The sequence below is a fragment of the Bidens hawaiensis genome, unplaced genomic scaffold (assembly GCF_021521415.1).
Source record: "Bidens hawaiensis isolate Kalapana, Puna unplaced genomic scaffold, B.hawaiensis_p1.1 tig00073482_1, whole genome shotgun sequence".
In the NCBI taxonomy this organism is placed as follows: Eukaryota; Viridiplantae; Streptophyta; class Magnoliopsida; order Asterales; family Asteraceae; genus Bidens; species Bidens hawaiensis.
The window spans coordinates 1-21416 of record NW_027502785.1 but is presented as its reverse complement, the minus strand read 5'-3'; the positions used below and the strand labels follow the sequence as shown (position 1 = coordinate 21416).

Here is a 21416-nt window from a genome sequence, read left to right as displayed (position 1 = left end):
GTTTATAATGAATTTTAATTGAAGTTTAATTATATTAGTTAAACATGTGATCGGTTTTATAATATGAAAAGATTATGTTGTAATTATCACTTGATGAGAAATGTTATAATACTCTTAAAAGATACCCCAGGTGCTGAGCTTGTCGATAAGCCGATAAATTGCTAGTCTTTTGAGGCCTTGGTTAATAAACTTTAAAAGAGACATCAAGCATTAAACTTTATGATAAGCTGTGAACTACCATTCTTGTAAGGGTTTGGTTGGAGAAAAAACATAAATCCTAATATGAACATGGACCAAATGAATTATTAGTAGTAACTAATCAGTTTAAAATGAGAACTACTGATAATGTTTGTGGAAACGGATTGTAATGTAATGATAAAGGTATAAAATATATTATTTAATTGAACAGGAGAGAGAAATGTAGTGTTTTTTAGTGTAATTAAGATGAATAACGGGTTGAGAATTATTTTATGTCATGGGTGTGGTTTAATTAAAATAAAAATCATTAGAAAATATCTTCCCGCTGCAGGGAAGAAGAGAAGTGAAAGAGAGAGAGATGGTGGTGGTGACATTAGGAGGTGGGTTTTCACTTTCTTCTTCTTTTTCCAATCATCAGCATTATCTCCGTCGTGAAGTTCCACCGCCTCTTCATCTTCCTCATTACACCAATCCACAATTACGTTTACTCAGCTCCAAATGCTTCTCTTCTTCCAGACGCCAGCAGCAGACTCCACTCGAATTAAATCAACAATCTCAATTGGAGTTTGACAGGCGCCTCTTTTCTAACCTCAATCCAGCTACTCTTCAAAGACAACCTGGTATTATTATTATTTAACTTAATATTGTTGCTGCTTCTGTAAGTCTCATATTCATGTTCAAATTATACTTACTTACTTACTTACAGATTTATTGATTGATTGTTGTGCTCTCTCTCTCCAGGAAGCGTCACCGGTTCGGTCCTTCTCGTTGCTGGAACCACTGTAAGTAGTAATCTCTCTCTCACTCACTCTTTTCCTACCTACTTACTTACATAATTTGTATTAGATAGGCTGCTATTACTTTTCATACCCAAAAACATAGATTACCTTAACTTGATAATCTTCATCATCATCATCATCATCATCATCATCATCGTACTCAGTATATCCCACCAATAGCAAAGCTATGGTAGGGTCTGAGGAGATAAGATGTAGACAGCCTTACCTCTACCCCATAGGGATAGAGAGGCTGCTTCCGGTGAGACCCCCGGCTCGATAGTAGTTTTGCATCAAGCCTTGGACATAAGACACATAACACTCAACCATCGGGACACCGACCGATTGGTGCATGTACCCTTGTCTTTCGGCTATCAACGCCACCACATGATGCCTGATTAACCTTCCGCCAATTTTAACGTTATTTTCACGATATTAGTAAAATAACTTGATAATCTTCAACTCACAAAACCACCAACAAAAGCACAATACCCCATGGGATCGAATTGGCAAACTGGAAGGATCTGTATCCCAACTTACCTGTGGCCCAGGGTCGGTAACTAGCCAACATACTTAACAAGCTTTTAGTTTGTTAATATCAACATATATACAGGATTGCTGATTTCATATGATGCACTTGATTTTAGGCATGTCTTTTGTTTGTTTGTGACCGAAAAGTTATATTTTTATGACGACGGATGTAAATTGTGTAAACAGGTTGGTGCAGGAATTCTTGCTATTCCTGCAGTTACTCAGGATGCTGGGTTTTTGGCCGCTGCACTCACTTGCATTCTTTGTTGGATTTATATGGTGTTTAATTACCTTTTCTGCCTTCTCAATAGATGTACTTGTTTTTGGCTCCTGAATATATGTGTATTATACAACATTACAAAAATCGGTATCATGCAGGTTGTGACTGGTTTACTAATAGCTGAAGTTAATGTAAAGACAATGTCCGAACTGGGCTCCGGTGGAGTATCATTGGTAATTACAACAGTTTTTACGTTTGACCTAATTCATTCTTCATAGGCATCATTCAAAACACAAGTTTTCAACACATAATAAATATATAATGCTCTTCAAGCATGATATGGGGAAATATGTAATTTTGCATAATATATGATATTGCCCTAATACTTTATTTAGCAATAACACACAAGCAACGATAAATTATTAGGTGACAGAATAAAAACTATATTTCATTTTAACATTTCATGCCCATTGCTCAGGTATCAATGGCTACAAGAACTCTTGGGACAGTTGGAGTTCAGATTGCTTGGTAAGATGATCAAATATCATGCTTTCTTATTACCTGATGAAGTATATTGTTATGATTATTGTTGTTGTTGTTGTTGTTGTTATTATTAGTATTATTATTATTATTACTATTACCATTATTATAACAATAGCATTCCCACTCTGTTATTGCAGCTGGTCATATATTTTTATACATTACGCCCTTCTTGTTGCCTATGTGGCTCGTTCATCAGACATCTTGACAAATATCCTTGGCATCCCAGTGTATGATTTATGTTCTTGTAACCAAATTCCAAGCATCTAAATTTCATGCTTTAAAATGAGATTCTTAATCTTATAACAGACCAACTTTTCATGCATAATATATGTTAGTACAGTTATTGTCAACATGTAGGTATTTATATGTTCACTTGAATCCTTAATATTAAAAAGTACTCATTTGTGCTAGTAACTTGAATCAAATAGCATCCTAGCTAACAAAATAATTAATTTATATTAATAATGAATTAAATTGTGTTAGAGATGGTAAAAGATATTGCATATATGCTCGATTGAAAGAATGTTATATAAGGTCTAAATGAGTCATTATGAGTGTGTATGTTAATTACAAGAGGGCTAAATGGTCAATGCAAATGTGAGCATTCTAGGCTTAATAGTGTCAAATAAAATAAGTTCTCATAATATTGACAATTGTGACAATAGGGGTAAATGGGTCATTATGAATGTATCATGCTGTTTACTTTCTATTTAGAAGAGACATGAAGTAAACATTAACATGATTTTCCAAAATAAGTTCTCATAATATTGACACTACGGTTATGATTGCAGATGGGAATGTGCATCCCTGTTTTCACTTCTACTGGGCGGCATTTGCTACTTTGGAAGGTCTTCTTTCTGTTATTATTTATTTCAAGTTTTATATTAACCGTTAGTAAATATCAGAAATCCTAATGCACTTGGTTTTTTGTGTATATTTTGTGAAAGCGAATTCTGGCATCTTTATAAATTAGTAGCTGTTGTTATTACAGTTACATTTAGTGCAATATTTATAAAATATGCTAGTGACTGAACTGTTAATATATTCGATGTAGCCAGCAGCTTATTGATGTAGTCAATGGAGTTCTAGTGGCGGGCATCATAATTTCTTTTGCAGCGTTAGTGGTAATTGTCATAACTTATGAACTAATATATTTTTGCTAATTCCACTAATGAGAGTTCTACAAGCTCATGATTACTTTTTTCATAATTCGTTGATTTTGTTCTCAACTTCTTGCTGATTATTTTGCAAGAGTTTTAAGCAAAAATGTATATAGAAAGACTATGCAGAACATATTCCATTTACTTACGCCAAATATTTTGGCAATTATTTAAGTGTGTTGGTGACTTAAAGCTGAAGCACATATTAAGAAGAATTAAATTAAAATTCACAGCATACGAATGAAATTAAGGTCTGAATAAACGCTTAATGTCAAGATTTGTTCCACTAATTAGCATCATTCTTTGATATTGTTAATAGTATGCATATTAATTATATTTTTATAGGCGGCTGTGGGTGGGGATTTGCACTGGGATGCTCTTTTGAAAGCTAACTTGCAAGCTATTCCCGCTAGTATACCGATAATAGCACTCTCTTTCGTTTATCAGGTAACAATTTCAATACATAATAACATATATCATAATAATAATTTATTTTAAGTAATTTGCTCACTTTAGAATGTAGTGCCTGTTATTTGTACAAATCTGGAAGGAGACCTGCCAAAAATAAGGTGACGCAATGACACATGACATGATATATCAAATTCAAATAAATTTATATTTCTGTATATTTATATGAATATTTACTTGCAGAAATTCGATTATTCTAGGCACTGCAATTCCCCTCGGTCTCTTTCTTATTTGGAATGCTGTCATTCTTGGAACGATTGAAACAACAGGCACAGATAAGATTGCTGACCCACTGCAGGCTTTGCAAGCTACTAATGGAGTTGTTGGGGTCAGTATTTGTTTTCACATTATTTATTATTATATTTATCAAATAATAAAAATGATGTTGTGTGCAGCCTATTGTTGGGGCGTTTTCACTCCTTGCGATTGCAACTTCTTATATTGGATTTGTTTTGGGCCTCTCTGACTTCCTATCCGACTGTGAGTTACTTCTTGCCTATGTAATAATTTATAATAATCGTATTATCTAATTCTTTAATTTAAATTATTCATGTATATGTTTATGTCGTTGCAGTGTTGAAATTGCCATCTGACAGAAATAGACCGTTGCCTTACCTTCTGACATTGTTTCCACCATTAATACTGTCATTGTTAGACCCTGATATCTTTTTCAAAGCACTGGATTTTGCTGGAACTTATGGAGGTATGTTTATTATCAGTTATGCTTCAGATCCTACTTCGGTTATTTTTTAAATGAGACAATTGCATCGATCCCCTTGTAAACTTCATTAATTGCATATTTACCCAACCCAAAACCAAAATTGCATTAACTAAAAAAATATCAAATTACCCATTTTAATTTATTTATTAAAAATAGATTCCAGAATGACTATTTTACCCTTATTTTTTTACTAAAACTTTAAATTTTCTCAAATTTTCATATTTAACCATTTTTAACTAGCTTTTTTTCTTCCCCTTTTCTGAGTTTTTTCATTATTTTCTTTCATGTATAATCTACTTTTCTTCATGACAAGCTTTGAAGTAAGAAAGATAAAAGTACGAATGGCAATCATCAAAATCAAATAAAAGTGCCAAAGTTTTTAACCGTTACGGAGCCAAAACAATCATGCGAAAAACAGTGACAGAAACTTGATTTAACAATCTCCAAAATGATGCCAAAATTTTGACCCATTTTTGGTACCATAAAATCAATTGCTCAACTTTGATTAAATACTTTCACGAGATTTTGTACTCTTTCCCCATTCCCTTTTACTTGGTTGATGTTGAGATGTCAGATTTCCACATGTTTTTCATGGTCTTACTCACAACAATGTCCTTGATCTCCATGCAGCCGTTTGATAGTAGGTGGATATCTTATATCAAAAACCACTCTTGACCTATCAAGATCACGAACAGAACATAATCTGTGCAATAAAAAGGCCTCACAGACTTCAAATAAGATCCTGATGATATCAGCCAAATAAAAGTAATATCATGTAATATGCTTTCAATCACACACTTTATGTTATAATAGGTAGAAACAATCATTCACCTGCACTGAATTCATCACTAATTAACTTCTATCAAAAACATGTAGATGTCTTTAGTTTAACTTATTCTAGCAAAAGTTACCAATTTCTTTAATCTTTAATCAAATGCAATACATATAGAATACTACAAGTGCTAAAATTTGCAGCAAATCATATCTGTTTTGCATTCGAAAACTACAGTAATAGGTTTGAGATGATAATGTATGGTAACTAATTCGTTATAACAAAGGACCTAAATCAATCAATCAATCAATCATACTCAGTGAAGTCCCACCAACAACCAAGCTATAGGTAGGGTCTGGGGAGGGTGGGATGTAGGCACACCGTACCTCTATCCAAAGGGATAGAGAGGTGGCTTCCAGAGAGACCCTCAGCTCTAAAAAACATATGTATGAAGCAATACAAAAGAAATCAAAGTTCAACAGTAATAATAATAATAATAATAATAATAATAATAATAATAAATGGAAAGAATATACTAATACTATATATATGGGAAGAATAATACTAATACTAATACTAATACTATATATGTGGCCAAAATAAGGTAAATAGAAGCTTTAAGGAACCCCTAAGGAATTCCTTTGTTCCTAAAAATCCTTAACTTTAATTCTACTTCTCTCTGAATTCCTATCCTTAACCATGTCATCGGAAAGGTTTAAGTCTATCAAATCATGCTTAATCCTCTCATCCCACGTCAATTTAGGTCGTCCTCTACCCCTCCTCCCTTCTATAGTAATGTTTTCTACGGATCTAACAGGATTCGTCGGCTGTCTTCTCTTCACATGTCTAAATCATCTCAATCTCCACTCTCTTATCTTGCCTGCTATGTTCGCCACCCCTAATCTCTCTCGAAACACAACGTTTCTTATCCGGTCTATCCTTGTGTGCCCACACATCCAACGTAGCATTCTCATTTCTGCTACCTCCATCTTCCGCACTTGTGCCTTCTTGATGGCCCAGCAATCCGTTCCATATAACATTGCAGGTCTAATCGCAACCCTATAAAATTTTCCCTTTAGTTTAGTTGGGAAGCTCTTGTCGCACAATATACCTGTGGCTGCTTTCCATCTACACCATCCTACCTGAACTCGATGGGCCACATCACTCAAAGGACCTAACATTACTATAATGAAAACACATTATATCATCTATTGCTTATAATAAACAAACTCAATACACAAGTAATTTGTACAAATGGCTGACTGTGTAATACAACTAAACATTTCCAAATTAAACACAATAAATCAATTCTACCATAAACTATAGTTCTAGTCTCCAAACAAAACCTGCTTCGTCTGAACTGAGCATCATTATCATTATCATCATCGTACTCGGTATATCCCACCAATAGCAAAGCTATGGTAGGGTCTGAGAAGGGTAAGATGTAGACAATCTTACCTCTACCCCATAGGGATAGAGAGGCTGCTTCCGGTGAGACCCCCGGCTCGGTAGTAGTTTTGCATCAAGCCTTGGACATAAGACACATAACAGTCAACCACGGGACACCGACCGATTGGTGCATGTACCCTTGTCTTTCGGCTATCAACGCCACCACATGATGCCTGATTAACCTTCCGCCACTTTTAACGTTATTTTCACGAGATTAGTAAAATAACGTCAAAATTAGTTCAATTTCACTTTTGCCCACCCGAGGGTTCACACATATATACATTCCGTCTGAACTGAACAAACACCCCAAACTCCTTTAGTTTGGGGATCTCATCATTGATCATTTATAGCTGTGAGAACCCACCATCAGAAACTCACGGACCCCACCAATACCACACTAACCAATAAGACCATGTAAAAAGCCACTTATGGTAGCCATTTACCAATCTTGCCTTACAAGAAGAATTTTGTGGACATTGCACATTGTTGATGTAAAATGTTGTCTCTATGTTAAATATCCAAAAGCACCTTTCAACAAAGAGTAATGAGAATTGCATTCAAATCATAATCATTTATTTAGTTTCTGCTGACTATGGGTTTAAATGAGCCAAGCAGAGATCGAGCTTCGCTTGGTTCCACATTTATTTTTAAAGCTCAAACTCGGCTCATTGATTATATAGTTATTTGTAAAATATTTTTATAAGTAAAAATTGTATTCATAACTTAATATATATTATTTTAATTATTTTTATCATAATTTTAGATATAATGAAAATTATTATATATATTAAATAAATAAGTTTATAAATAATAGGATCTATTAGGCTCTCGCTAGCTAGCTTGAGCTCGATAAGTGAAGCCTAGGCTAGGGCTCGAGGTGGTTTAAGTTGGACTTGATTCGAGCTTTTAGCCAGGAGATTGAGCGGCTTGAACTTTGATTTTTCTATAAAAATAATTGTGTGGGTGTCTCCTAAGTTAGTAGCATTATTACTAAAGGTAGCAATGGAGGGGTCGGGCCGATTGGATAAAGGGTGTTCGTTTATTTGCTTTCGTGCGTGTGTAGATGCTAACAATGGCTGGTTTTGTGTAGTTCTGGTGTTGTTTGGTGTTCTTCCTGCTGCAATGTCTTGGTCTGATAGATACTCGGGTTCTTCTTCATCCCCAAATATTCCCGAGCTTGTGCCTGGAGGCCGGTTAACCCTTTCATTAGTAATTGGAGGTGCGGGATATGTTATTGTTTCAGACCTACTTGATAGCTTCATGCACACATGAAACATTGGGGAGACATTTACAAACACCAAATTGTTGTATAATCTAATGCTTCTATTTAAACATTTATGATGTATAGAAATGTATCAACTTGCTACTAAATAATAAGATGTGTGATGCATTTACATGTGTGCACACATCAAATGCGAAAAAATTGTAGGGTTAATTGTGGTCCATATGCTAAATTTGATATTATTAAAATTCAATACCCCATTATATCAAGGTCTTTCAGATACTAAAACACTTCATTTTGGCTTATACCAACTCTGAAAACATTAATTTTAAGTTGAATCGATATGATGGATAAATTTGAAACACTAGGTTTGAATTGAACCCACTGGCATTAGATGTGTTGGAGAATACATTATTTTGAGGTGTAAGCACAAAGTAAAATATTATTTTTTTCTTTTTTTAAATATTTATAAATAAAATAATGGTATAAGAAAATATAGAATAAATTAGAATGACTTTTAGTAAATTATATACCAAAAGGGCATTGTCCTAATAATATCTCATGGTGTAACATGTTTTTGTTTTTGTTTTTGTTTTTTTTTTTTTTTTTTGAAGGTTGAGGGTTCAAATATCATCATATTTTTTTTTTCTTTTCTTTTTTAAGGTTGAGGGTTCAAATATCGTCATACGCAAGTAAGGTGAATTTTAGAATAGATTATTATTATTGTTAGGGACACGTCTATCACACGAAATGAAAACATAATAAAATGAATTAAGTCCTAATATTTTTTCAGTAACTTAAATTAATATATGAAATTGAATTAAAAAAAACTATTTTTTCCCATATTTTTTGCTTGCTAAATTAATTGTCACCCTAGAAAACTCACATAATTCCATCGATACTGTGCAAGCCGAAGACATCATAAATAACACGCACTAAGCAAGTCATCATCATCATTGTACTCGTCATCATCATCATCGTACTCGGTATATCCCATCAATAGCAAAGTCATGATAGGGATAGAGAGGCTGCTTCTGGTGAGACCCCCGGCTAGAATAGTAGAAAACCAATAGAAACAACGTTTGCATAACTAAAAAAGGTCAACCATTCCGTAATCCATACATTCAAAATAATCCTATTACTACAAAAAAACTTCCATAAACACCAAACAAATTATCTTCACTCAAAAACCAAAAACACCTCAAATCTCCCATGCTTAAGTTCAAATAATATAAATATAACGCTTAACGTCGCATCCCTCTTCCACGACCACCACCACCGCGCCCTCTACCCATGGCAGCAGCATCTCCTTGTGCACTCTCCGACTACAATGCAAGCATAGTCAAAACAAAAGTATAAAAGTCTAGAGTTTGATTTTTATTTTTCTTCTAACCATTCATTATTCAAAAGTGAAATTAGATTCAAGTCTTGGAATTAATTTCCAAAAAGTAATTGTTCTTAAATTTTAACTACCATTTTCATTTGCTTCAAATTTCAAGCTAAATATGTAAAATCAAGTTTGTTATTTAATAATGATTATTTAAATTGTTACTAAATATTTGAGTCCACCCAAAACACAAGAATTTATTAACATACCATTAAAGAATTTATTATAGTATGTTCAGGTTGAATAGACTAAATCCTTCCATCATTAACATATCCATTAAAGAACGTATTATATTATGTTTAAAATATTAATGCAAATAAAAAAAAATGGTATTACCTTTGGGTTCTTCACTGTTTCATCAACACTTAAGATAAGACATGCCGCCTCTGTTGCAGCATTTATAGCATTAATCTGTAGTAGTAAACATCAATTAGGTAAGCAACTTCGCATACGTGTATACAAAATTAACAACAAATAACCGATATTATTACCTTCACTAGTGCTGGCTCCCACACAAAGTTGGCAAATGAGTCACAAATTCCACCTGTGTTGATATCTAATCCATAAAGTGCACCCTCGCCTGTTTATACATACGAATTATATATAAGCTAGACTGATGAACATAAACATCTCGTTTACCTTTTTATTTTCACTAAACTACTTTTCTAAACCTAAATATTCTTTTTTTAAAAGTCTAAAGATATTTAACATGACTAACATTCTAACAAAATACTATTCAAACTAATACAAAATACTTGAAAAGAAAAAAAATTAACTTCTGACTTGATAAACAATCTGTAGAATATATTAATAACTACATCTCCAGAAAAAACTATAAACTTAATACTAAAACTAATTGTTAAAAAAGAGATTGTATCCTCAGGTGCGCTTTTTAAAGCCCAAAATGTAATATTATGATCAAGAAAGGAGATAAAACATAAAATTATAACAAAACTATAACGAGTATGCGAAACATATAGCAAGTGCAGAAGACCAACCAGAAGGAAGAGCATGCTTTTGCCTGAGTTTGTTAAGTACATCAGTTGCATCGAATCCAGCGTTATCACAAAGTTGTCGTGGAATAACCTGTCCATTTCGCATTCCCATTAATCAAGTAATCAGATTGAAAACTACGGATATAGTCATATGATAACATGCAACTGAAGTTAGTTTCAAGTATAATGATGAGGAAAATAATATAACAATCCATAAAACTTATCTATGTTGCAAGTTGAAATTTAAAACAAAGAAGATTATAGTTACCTCAAGTGCTTTAGCAAAAGAATTTATGAATAGCTGTGACTTTCCAGCTATATTGCGTGCATGTTGCCACAGGTACCGACTTATCTCCATCTGTAGTTGTACAAAACACATAAACTTTTAAATAACAAAAACTATGAAATAAGTTGGAAACTTTATAGAAAGCATAGAGACAACATATATACATCTATTGCACCGCCACCAGCAACCACTGTGGAATTCTTCATTGCCCTCCTCACAATCATGATTGCATCATGTAAACTCCTCTCAGCTTCCTCAATAAACTATAAAATAATATATAAAGACAGCATATCAAATTAAGTTCATATCTATGAATAAATCACACAAAAGCACACCTACATATTTTCCATATCTGAGTATCATGTTGTATAAAATATTATCTACACCCTTTTTTCGCGTTTTTACTAAGTTAATAAATTTAAGTCATTCTTTTTTTTGAACCTTTTTGCGTTTTCACTAAGCTTTTTCAGTGTTTTTTTCACTATTTTCTTTCGTCTATGCTTCTTTATGATGAGCTTTGGGATCAAAATCATTAAAAAACAGATGCCAAGCACCAGCATGAAAAATAAATGCCAAGCAACTTTAGTTTTGTAGGGTAAACATGCAATTAGTAAAGTTTACAAAGAGATTTATGCAATGCTCCATTAAATAGAATAAAATTAGCTAAGATGTGTGAAAAGAACGTACCTGATCAGCTCCACCTCGAAGGACAATAGTAGCCGTCTGTCCTGAAGGGCATCCATTAAATATGTTGAAGCGTTCATTTCCAACTTGTTTTTCCTCAAAAACCTCACAAGACCCAAGAACCTTTTGAAGATACAAAAAGCAGTAAAATATTTAGAACAGACATAACATGAGGATCATTTCAAGTTTTAATAAAAATATGCAAGTGCGTATATGACCTCATCTATAACATTGTTAACTGATGTCTGCACAGTAGCACCGGTTGCAGCTGAAACACGGTGCAAATCATCTTCAGCAACTCTACCAGCACAGAATATATCCCTGTCTGCAAAATACTGATTCACCAAGAAAACGTCATTCAACAAATTGGTTTATAAAACAATCGAGTTCCATTTGCAGAAAGATATAAATTCAAGGTTTGGTCACCTGTGTTGCCAGATCACCAATAGCCAAACGTGACAAAACAATTTTGGCACCACTCTTTACGCATTTGTCCAACTTATCATATATGATATTCCACTCAGCGTCAACAATTGACTGATACTGCAGCGGATCTGAAAGTCTGTTAAATATAAACATAAAATGTCAAATCATGATTAAAAAATCCCACAAAAGAAAAAAAAAGTAAGACAAATGACTAACTATCTACCTAATCTCAGCATTTTCTTTTTCAGATTTCAGTTCCAGTTCAATGTTCAAAAGCAATATCTTTGGATTCAGAAACTTTTTGGGTTGCTGCTCAAACCCAGCATAAGAAAAGGTCTTTTTAAATGCGACACCGTTTACAAGAAAGGAGTCACGCATTGTACCACCAGGAACCTACAAAAAAAAAAGAAGTCAAATTACAACATTTTTCTCTGAAATTTGCTAGTGTATTGTTGTTTAAAGTGAAAGTGCATACCTTTTTAATTCCAATCATGTTCAATCTGTCATCGGTTCCAATTGCAATGACAGCATCCACAACCATTTTAGCGAAAAAGTCCTTTTCGCCTCCAATTAGCTTTGAGGAGAGTGTGGTAGCAGCACATTTAGCTAGTAAGTTTCTTTTTTCATCTAAACTTTTTCCCTCTATGCTAACAGCCAATTCCATAATCTTCTGAATGGACTGAAATAATAATACAGAAATGAATACATGTATGTATGTATGTATGTAACTAACTAAGATGTGATGTGATAGATACCATATTGGCAGCTGCTCGAAAACTGCGTATGAGATTTTGAGGATGAACACCATCTTCAATGAATGGCTTGGCCTCTCTCAAGAGCTCACCAGCAAGAATAACCACGGTAGTAGTTCCATCACCAACCTCTGAATCCTGTGACTTTGCAATATCCACGAGTATCTTGGCGGCCGGATGCACGACATCGAGCAGCTTCATGATGGTGGCTCCGTCGTTGGAGATGGTGGTGTTGCCCTTGTCATCGTGGATCAGCTTGTCCATCCCACGTGGGCCTAGGGTCGTACGGACGACGTCGGCGACCGCCATACAGGCGTTGATGTTGCTCACCAGCTGCGGCTTGCCCTGCGATGTGTCCGTGCCTTCCTTCAGAAGGATGATCTGCGGTTGCTGTTAAAACAAACAAACAAATTATTATTACTTGTTGTCAGATTAATGAATATTATAGAAATGAAGATGAATATGAGTACCATCATTGATGCCATTGTGGACAACGGTGGTGAAACTAGGGTTTGTAAGGGGCGTGTGTGTAGTGGCTTCTCGCTACCACTGGTGTTTATAATAATAAAACAAACAAACAAACAAATTATTACTACCACACGGCTTAGAATATATACTTTTTTAAAATAATAAGATAACGTGAAATATACAAAAAATGTATCACATATATAAATATATATTATACGATAAAATAATTACATATTACGCAATTTGAAAATAAAAAGTTGTTAGTAAATTCATAAATCATAAATTATTTATTTGTTATTTTCTATATCTAAACTTAGTTGTGAATGACTACTTTTTTAAACCAACTCGTGGACCAAAACTCATTCTAATCTTAAATTGTTTTGACATGAACAATGTTTGATACTTTAACCGGTTAAAGAAACCTGCTCGTTTCGTATTGGTTACTTATAAAAATCTAATATTAATAATTAATGTAATATATTTTATATTAAACAAATTAACATATTTATGATGGTATTAATTCTTTTAAATTAGGATGGAAATATTAAAAATTGAAAATGAAATATTAAAAAGAGAAATGTAATTAATATGAGAGAGGGGAGGGAACATTTTGTAAGGATAAACATAGTGATGACATGTGGCATTAGAAAGCTTTATTTATTAAATAGTATAGATAATTTGTTTTAAGAGGATGTTTGATCCCTCGTATTACGGGGTTTAATATTGTTTGTTTTAATATTTATTTATTTTTTTAATTTATATTTATTATTTTTTTTAATATTTATTTATTTTTTGTATGAAAGTTAATAATATATTTATGGTTTGATGATAAATTGTTTCACAAATAAATGAGATGTTATAATCCGATTTAAAAGCTATATGGTTTTGATGAAACCCAAGACCCGTTTATTTTTATTATTATGAAATTGGTTTTTTAATTATAAATAATATTTATGAAAGTTAATAATATACTTATGGTTTGATGAGACCCAAGACCCGTTTATTTTTTTTACTATCAAATTGGTTTTTAATTTAAATAATATATATATATATATATATATCTTTTTTAAAATAAATAAGATATTATTTTTTATTATATCCTATTTTATAGGATTTTTACATAAATAATTTGGTGAGAATAATTTTTAATTTAATGAGATGTTATAACCCGTTTAAGTAATATCTGGGTTTGGTAAAACCCATACCCATGAATTCGGGTCAAATGCATGAGAAACCTCCATTTAAAAATCAAGCAAATCTGGTGACTCCAAAAAAAGGGGAGCGACCACATCGCGACACGTAGGATTTTCATGTCTTCGTTTATATATATATATATATATATATATATATATATATATATATATATATATATATATATATATATATAGAGAGAGAGAGAGAGAGATAAAGGATCCAATACAATAATCACTTATCATACAATAGGTACGCGAGTTTCTACACCATCGATTTCAAAAAACACGCGACCGTCCAATGCTCCACTGCTCCCATCAACTCTGATCCACCGCTCCTATCGATTCCATCCACCATCACCGTCACCGTCCAACAATTGCATCCACCATCGCGGCCATCGACGGTACCGTCGTGAACGCCATCTTCCTTTGTCACACCTTTTTCACAGGTCAGTTGAACTAATTGATCAATTAAACTTTGAAATTGATCCAATCAATCATCAATTTGAAGCTTCAGTCGATCAATTTTGAGTTTGAGTTCTGGGTTTTAACATTGAACGCATTAACATTAACCTAAAACGTATAAACTTTTTGTACTGAACTTTTTAAAGTTTAATTGATTTTATTCTGAACGTTTAAACATAACATATAAATAGAACGTATAAACTTAATGTTAATACGTTCAATGTCAAAACCCATAACTCAAAACTTAAAATTGATCAACTAAATCTTCAAATTGATGATTATTTGGATCAATTTCAAGGTTAATTGATCAATTAGGCTCATCAACAATTTCAATTTCAATTGGAAATTGCTCAACTGACCTGTGACCAACGATCGATGGTGGTGACGGCGATAACGGTGCTCACGACAGTAAACGACGGTCGCGACGGTGGACTTTGACGGGTATGCGTTAAGTATTTTTAGGTTAATTACAATTATGCCAGCGTTAGGTATTTTTAGGTTAATTACAATTATGCCACTAAGCAGTTTTAATTTCAATTAGAATCGGTGGTGCAGGAAGTCGCGTATGTAATGTACGATAAACGATTATTGTACGTTAACTCACCCCTATATATACATATATATATATGTATATATATGATCAGGATTGATTGAGAGAACTTTTTTGTAATTGAGAACTATAAGAACCATTTTGGACCACAAAAAACCCAAAAATAAAAAAACACAAAAATGAAAAAAGTAAAAAAGCCAAAATTCTTATTTTAACATCCCGGTTTCATAAAAAAAACTCGGTTTAGCTAAATTATATACACATATGTATAATATATACATATATATACATTTACATGTTTTTTTAAATACATATGTATAATTATTATATAATATAATTAACAAGTTTGGTGCCGCAAAGCCCTGATTGGGTCACTTTGCGGCACCATATTGGTAATATTTCTTTTATTTTTTTGTTTTGTTTTGGCCGTAATGAATGTAATGAAAACCTACCGAATGTGAAATTTGTTTGTGTTCTTTTTTATTATTTTGTTTTATTTATGGTACCATGTCGAATGTGACGGAAACAGACTAAATTCGCGTAGACTCTCCCTGTTTTGTTTTAGTTCCAGTGCTGTAACGAAAACCGACCGAATGCTGATTTTTGTTTTTTAGTTCTGATGAAAACCGACGGAATTCACGTAGGCTTAACCGCCTCACGCCCGGCATCGATAACGGTCGGGCTTTTCAAATGATCGAGTTTTACTGACCGACGCCACGCCATTGGTCCACCCCAATTTTTTTTTGGTTTTATTTTTGTCTTAGTTTCGATACAATAACGCACGTAATTGAAACCGACCGAATTCGTGTAGACTTACCATATCAACGCTTATGCTTTACCACCGCCCGCGTTTTACCGACTAACCCGGGGCAACGCGCCGGGAAAAAAGTCTAGTTCAAGATAAATGATACTGTACATATGTGTATATTACGTAACTAAAGATTAAATAAAATAATACATGTGTATAATACGACGTTTTTTTTATGAAACCGGATTGAAATATAAGAATTTTGGTTTTTTTACTTTTTTAAAATTTTTGTTATTTTTTAAATATTTTTTAAAGGTATTTTTAGTGGTCAAAAATGGTTCTCAAAGTTCTCAATTTGCAAAAGGTTCTCTTAGGATCTTTACCATATATATATATATATATATATGATTGATTTCTTTTGAGAACTGCTTTGAGTTTTAAAAACTCGAAAGAACTCAACGTAACAAATTCTTTTTTGAATTTTGTTTACACATGTGTAATACGTAAGTGTAAGTAATGTACAAAAAATTACATTATTTTTTTACACAGCGAATCGACTTATTACACATGTGTAACTAACATTTAAACTTGTGTAATTATCAAAAATACTTATTCTCTCTCCTGGTTCATTTTTTAATTAAATTTAATCTCAGCCACATATTTTATATCATTTAATTAAATGTGTGGTCCAAAATTGAGTTCTCAAAGTCCAAAATTGAGTTCTCAAAGTTCTTACAACTAATCAAGTTCTCAAAATATCCATCCCCTATATATATATATATACTAGTATGAAACCCGCGCGATGCGGCGGGGTAACAATTTACATCGCGATACTCATTTTTTGGTTAGTTTATCAATTCACTCGTGACATACCGTATAGTAGTTATCGACCCACGTGTTACGGCAGGAACAATCGATAGCGATTCGGTTCGTATATCCCTAACCAACTCATAAGTGAGGAACAGATGCTTGATGTTCACGTTTGTCTTCACCTTCACCTTTGTATACACAAGTTTTTCACTTTTTAACACATTTATTAGGGCCGATGTTCACTGATTCGGAAACCCAAACAACCTGAATCCAACTAAAAATCCAAATTTGAAGGAAACATATATATTCTAAAAAAACGAAACTCCTACATATGTGTAAATTTGAATCAAATGTAGCTTCTACCCACTTCATAAATAATTCAATAAATTTCATCAAAACATATCCAAATGTGCAATCTGCAACCGTAACAAGATCATGACCCTCAACAACAAAACACAAGTACAAACATAAAAAATCCATTTTCACACTCACATATGTTTTACTTGTACTAATTAGAATTTAAAACATAACCCAAAATTCCATGAACATACATTAAATACCAGTTGTATAGCTTTTGAAACCAGCACGAGTTGCAGCCTGCAGATTACTAGTCTGGGCTTCAAATCAGGTTCGTACATGGGCTCAGGCTAGTTTGAGATACATGCAGTGGCTGTGGAGTGGGACCATATTGTTTGCTGAACATTTGATTAAAAGATTAGCGGTCTCAGTCCACAAACAAACTTCTCCACAAGTCACAAGTTTCTGTTGAGCATAAACTGTTATTTCATTCATGTTGGTTCGGTAACCATGGCTGATAAGCTTGTTGATGAAATAATTGTAGTATTGTAATCCCTTCCAATTCACAGGTCCTCTACCATCTTCAAAACGTAAGCAAGATAAGCAGAGTTGTTAGTTTTGTTATAACTTAAATCTAGCAAATAAACTACAATACTTAGGATAAGCTTATAAGCTCGTTTAGGCTTGCGACCGAACTCGAACTCCATAAGCCAAGCTCGAACTCAGGTTGTTTAGTACTTAATAATTAATTTATGTAATTTTGTAGCTTACTTTTTATGTATATTAAGTATAACTTTTATATATAAAATAATATATAGTATCTAGTTATTTTTAACATACTTTTACATATAATATTAATTATTATAAAACATTAATTATCATCGAAAAAATAATTATTTCACTGGCAATGCTCTTCATGAATATCTTTAGCTCACCAGTCCGGTTGTACCGAGAATCGCTGATGCTAACGATCCATTCCTGCATATTTAGGCCATTTATTAAGAATGGCTAGTTATGGCGGTCACACAAGTTGACTGGCAGGCAGTTGGATAGGGAAATTTTTGTTAGGCATCCCGAAATTTGTTAAACTTGGCTTTTAGTGATCGGAGATATAACCGCAACTTTGTTGTTCATCATAATGTTTACTTCGAATATTTGAAGGCATTAAGATGTTAAAGCTATCAGTTGTTGTAGATATGAGCATATTCCTCGAAATTATGTATGCCAATGAAGTTCTTTCAAGTCTTTCTAACTCTGTACACATCCAAACAAAAAGTCAGCAGAATTCAAAATATTCTATTGGTAACACCAACATTCAAAAGTGTAACTTAACCTAAAGAACAATGAAGTTGTGGTGTTAGATCACTTGATGAATGTGTTGACTATTTTTTTAGTCAACGCATCTTTGTAACTCAACTTCAATATACATAACAACATGATTATTTTAGTTTCATGTATGGTTAGTCCTTTGATAGAAAATCAAGCGGCTGCAAGTTGCAATTTTGGTATTTTAAAAATGTGTTCAACCATTAATTAATTTTATCTTAAAAGTACTTTGAAAACAACTAAAAAGGAGAATATATGTATATAAAACCAAAGAGATGTTAATATTGTCATAACAGGTTGAGCACTTGATCCATTTGGGTTGCTTGGGCCAGTACGGTAATCAAGTAAACAATTTTACCGCGACTCGCTCAAACCTTGTAGCTTGCTAACAACAAAATGTAGTTAATAATTGAAAAATATAACATAGCATTAACAACTTTTAAGCAACCATAATATAGTAGAATCTTAAAGACAAATCAATGAACTATAAATAGATACCCTGAACACTTGAAAGCAACAATAATATAGTAGCCACCAGCCCAAAAGCCTCAAAAGCCTGAGAGTGATACTTGAGATGATTGCGTGCAACTGCATGAGATTGTATAAATGCACAATCAACTTCTTGATAATAATAAACTTAACAAACATAAAAGCAGCATACCATGTTCTAACCTGTGTTTCAGGGTCCCTTGTTTGCCATGTAACAACACCAGTCCCATTCCAAGAAGCAAAGTGAGCATTATATAACAACTCAAGTTGAAAACCTGTTGTCACTTAAACAAAGCTAACACCTACAACATATAATGACTTCTACATATAAGTAATATACAGATTAAAAACAAGAAAAGTATATAAGTTCGGAGACTTACCACGGGTAGCCAAAAAAACACCCTTCATCCACTAAATGTTTCGAAACTTTCAATAATGTTGTTGCCCACACCTGAGAACAAAAACAGAAGATCAACACAACAAAACAAACTACAATAAAGTTAGTTAAACATACTATTTACCTAAACAAAAATAAAACCTAAAAGTTGTTAACCAGTTGTACCGACTGTCACTAAACAAAACAAAATACCTACAATATATAACAAATTGCAGACACCTATAACAAAAAGGAATTTAATGAATGAAGTCGTCATATCAATTAAATTGACCCTGAACAAATATAATTTGAAACATAAGTTGACCCGTTTATAAACTGTCCTTAACAAAAGAGGTGTGGGTGATAGCAAAACGAAAGGCTTCCGAGTACAGGTGTAGGCCAGCGAACTCTGGAAGCTCTAGTGGCGTTCCAAAGCGGGGGTGTTAGATTGTAATTTAAAATACAATAATACAAAATTAGTAAATCATAAAGTTAAAAAATTATGAATTTTTACGTGAGATAATGTCAAATATTAAAGTTTGGGCTTTACTTTAGCGACTGGAGCCTACATTGGCGCAAAATGTTAAGCTCTAGCACGGCTCACAAAAAACTCGAGTTGGTTCTCATCAAGATAGCTTATTTATTTTATTCAAAAAAATATTATTTTATTTTCAAACATATTGACGTGTATAAAAGGGGGGAAAACTAACTATAAAACAATAAAATTTATTGATTATATAGACTAAAATTTAAATTATGCTTTAGAGGTTATAACCTATATTAAATTAGGCTTTAATTTAAACGAGCTAAGTACTCCAATTTGTGTCATAAATAATACAAATGCCCAAAGTTTTTATTATTATTTATGAGAAAAGTCGAAAACCCATATCAGTTTTAGACCAAGGAAGTCGTAAGTTTGACCTCAAAAGTTAAACTGTACATCGTTTATTTAAATTAGATAAGGAGTTCAAGAACCTTTACAGTATTGAGAACATTCTTCCCTACATGCCCCATAACTGCAATCCAAGCTTCAACGATGTGCTTTGCAGCCGAAGTTCTTGACGTCACACACCATCTTCCAACTTGATTGCATCCATTCCACCTTCTTCTATAACTCTGAAAACTGTATCAACAACCTGCATATACAAAATTTAATCATTCTTATTACATAATATAAACAAAGACCTCAAATTTTCATAACAATGCTAATGAATCACAATCCACAGGTTTGCCTACATGAAATAATTGCACCTAGTATATATTAAAAAAATATCTCTAAATTTACATATACTTTTAAATTATGCTAGATTTTCTTGATCAGTGTTAAAAAACCCAAATAAATTAAGCTATTTGGATAAAAGGGGTCATCTCAGAACCCGTCGGGTTGACATGAAACTGACCCAAACCTGTCTAAACTAACCCCAAACTACCACGAAATTCATGTTAGGCTCGGGGCGTGGCTTGCTCTTCAGCTGTTTCGAATGTTGGCTCGTTTAAATTAAAGTGTGCACACACCTACACCCACTTGAAGTCGTATAACACTTCTAGTGAAACTAAATTGAAAAATCTCTTAATATAGCTGAGCTCAATCTCAACATTCATGTTAAAATAAACGAGCCTAGCCGGCTTAGTTAACAAACCGAGCTCGAGCCCACCATGGCTGATCCATAGACATTTTGTTATAAGAAAACATAGACAAAGTAGTTTTAAATCCTTGCAAAAAAAGATGTAGATCCTTGGTCACAAAGGCTTGCTTAAACAATATGAAATATGGGAAGAATTAGTTAATTAAACAAATTGTCTAGCTTAAAAGGAATTATGCAAAACAATGAACATTATGGAGCATAATCTACCATGTTTTTTGACCAATTTTTCACCATAAGGTGTCCGACATGCATGACACTGCCCCAGTTTCATCATAACTAGTATAAAATTATTATATTTCATTTTGTTTACCACTGTTAATAGATCACTGTAGACTATATGAACATCAGCAGCAAACATATAACATATATTAACTATAAAATTAATCAAACCTCACGCCCAAAACCACATCGTATTTAAGGTTCAAGTTCGGTGAAACACTTGGCCATTAGGTGAACCTCAA

At 33.1% G+C, this 21416-nt stretch overlaps 2 protein-coding genes and 1 long non-coding RNA gene across 3 annotated transcripts; 1 reads left to right on the top strand and 2 right to left on the bottom strand.

Annotated features, from left to right (window-relative positions):
* Positions 1–556: 556 nt before the first annotated feature.
* LOC143606195 (uncharacterized) lies at positions 557–8215 on the top strand. Its single transcript, XM_077082046.1, has 14 exons — positions 557–818; positions 940–980; positions 1692–1784; positions 1884–1958; positions 2204–2253; positions 2406–2495; positions 3060–3116; positions 3323–3392; positions 3774–3875; positions 3945–3997; positions 4080–4224; positions 4292–4376; positions 4471–4599; positions 7929–8215. Exons 1-14 carry the CDS (start codon positions 557–559, stop codon positions 8108–8110), a joined length of 1434 nt encoding a protein of 477 aa, XP_076938161.1. The 3' UTR covers positions 8111–8215.
* LOC143606197 (uncharacterized) lies at positions 5289–7234 on the bottom strand. Its single transcript, XR_013148700.1, has 3 exons — positions 7144–7234; positions 6564–6744; positions 5289–5678 (listed from the first exon to the last, which is right to left on the bottom strand). It is a non-coding gene; the product is annotated as an uncharacterized LOC143606197 (long non-coding RNA).
* A 906-nt stretch (positions 8216–9121) lies between the features above and the next one.
* LOC143606196 (T-complex protein 1 subunit eta-like) lies at positions 9122–13152 on the bottom strand. The gene is made up of 13 exons (XM_077082047.1): positions 13061–13152; positions 12594–12980; positions 12314–12517; positions 12062–12231; positions 11839–11974; positions 11631–11747; positions 11416–11535; positions 10893–10991; positions 10711–10800; positions 10446–10533; positions 9939–10027; positions 9784–9858; positions 9122–9385 (listed from the first exon to the last, which is right to left on the bottom strand). Exons 1-13 carry the CDS (start codon positions 13073–13075, stop codon positions 9305–9307), a joined length of 1671 nt encoding a protein of 556 aa, XP_076938162.1. The 5' UTR covers positions 13076–13152; the 3' UTR covers positions 9122–9304.
* Between the last annotated feature and the right edge of the window lie 8264 nt (positions 13153–21416).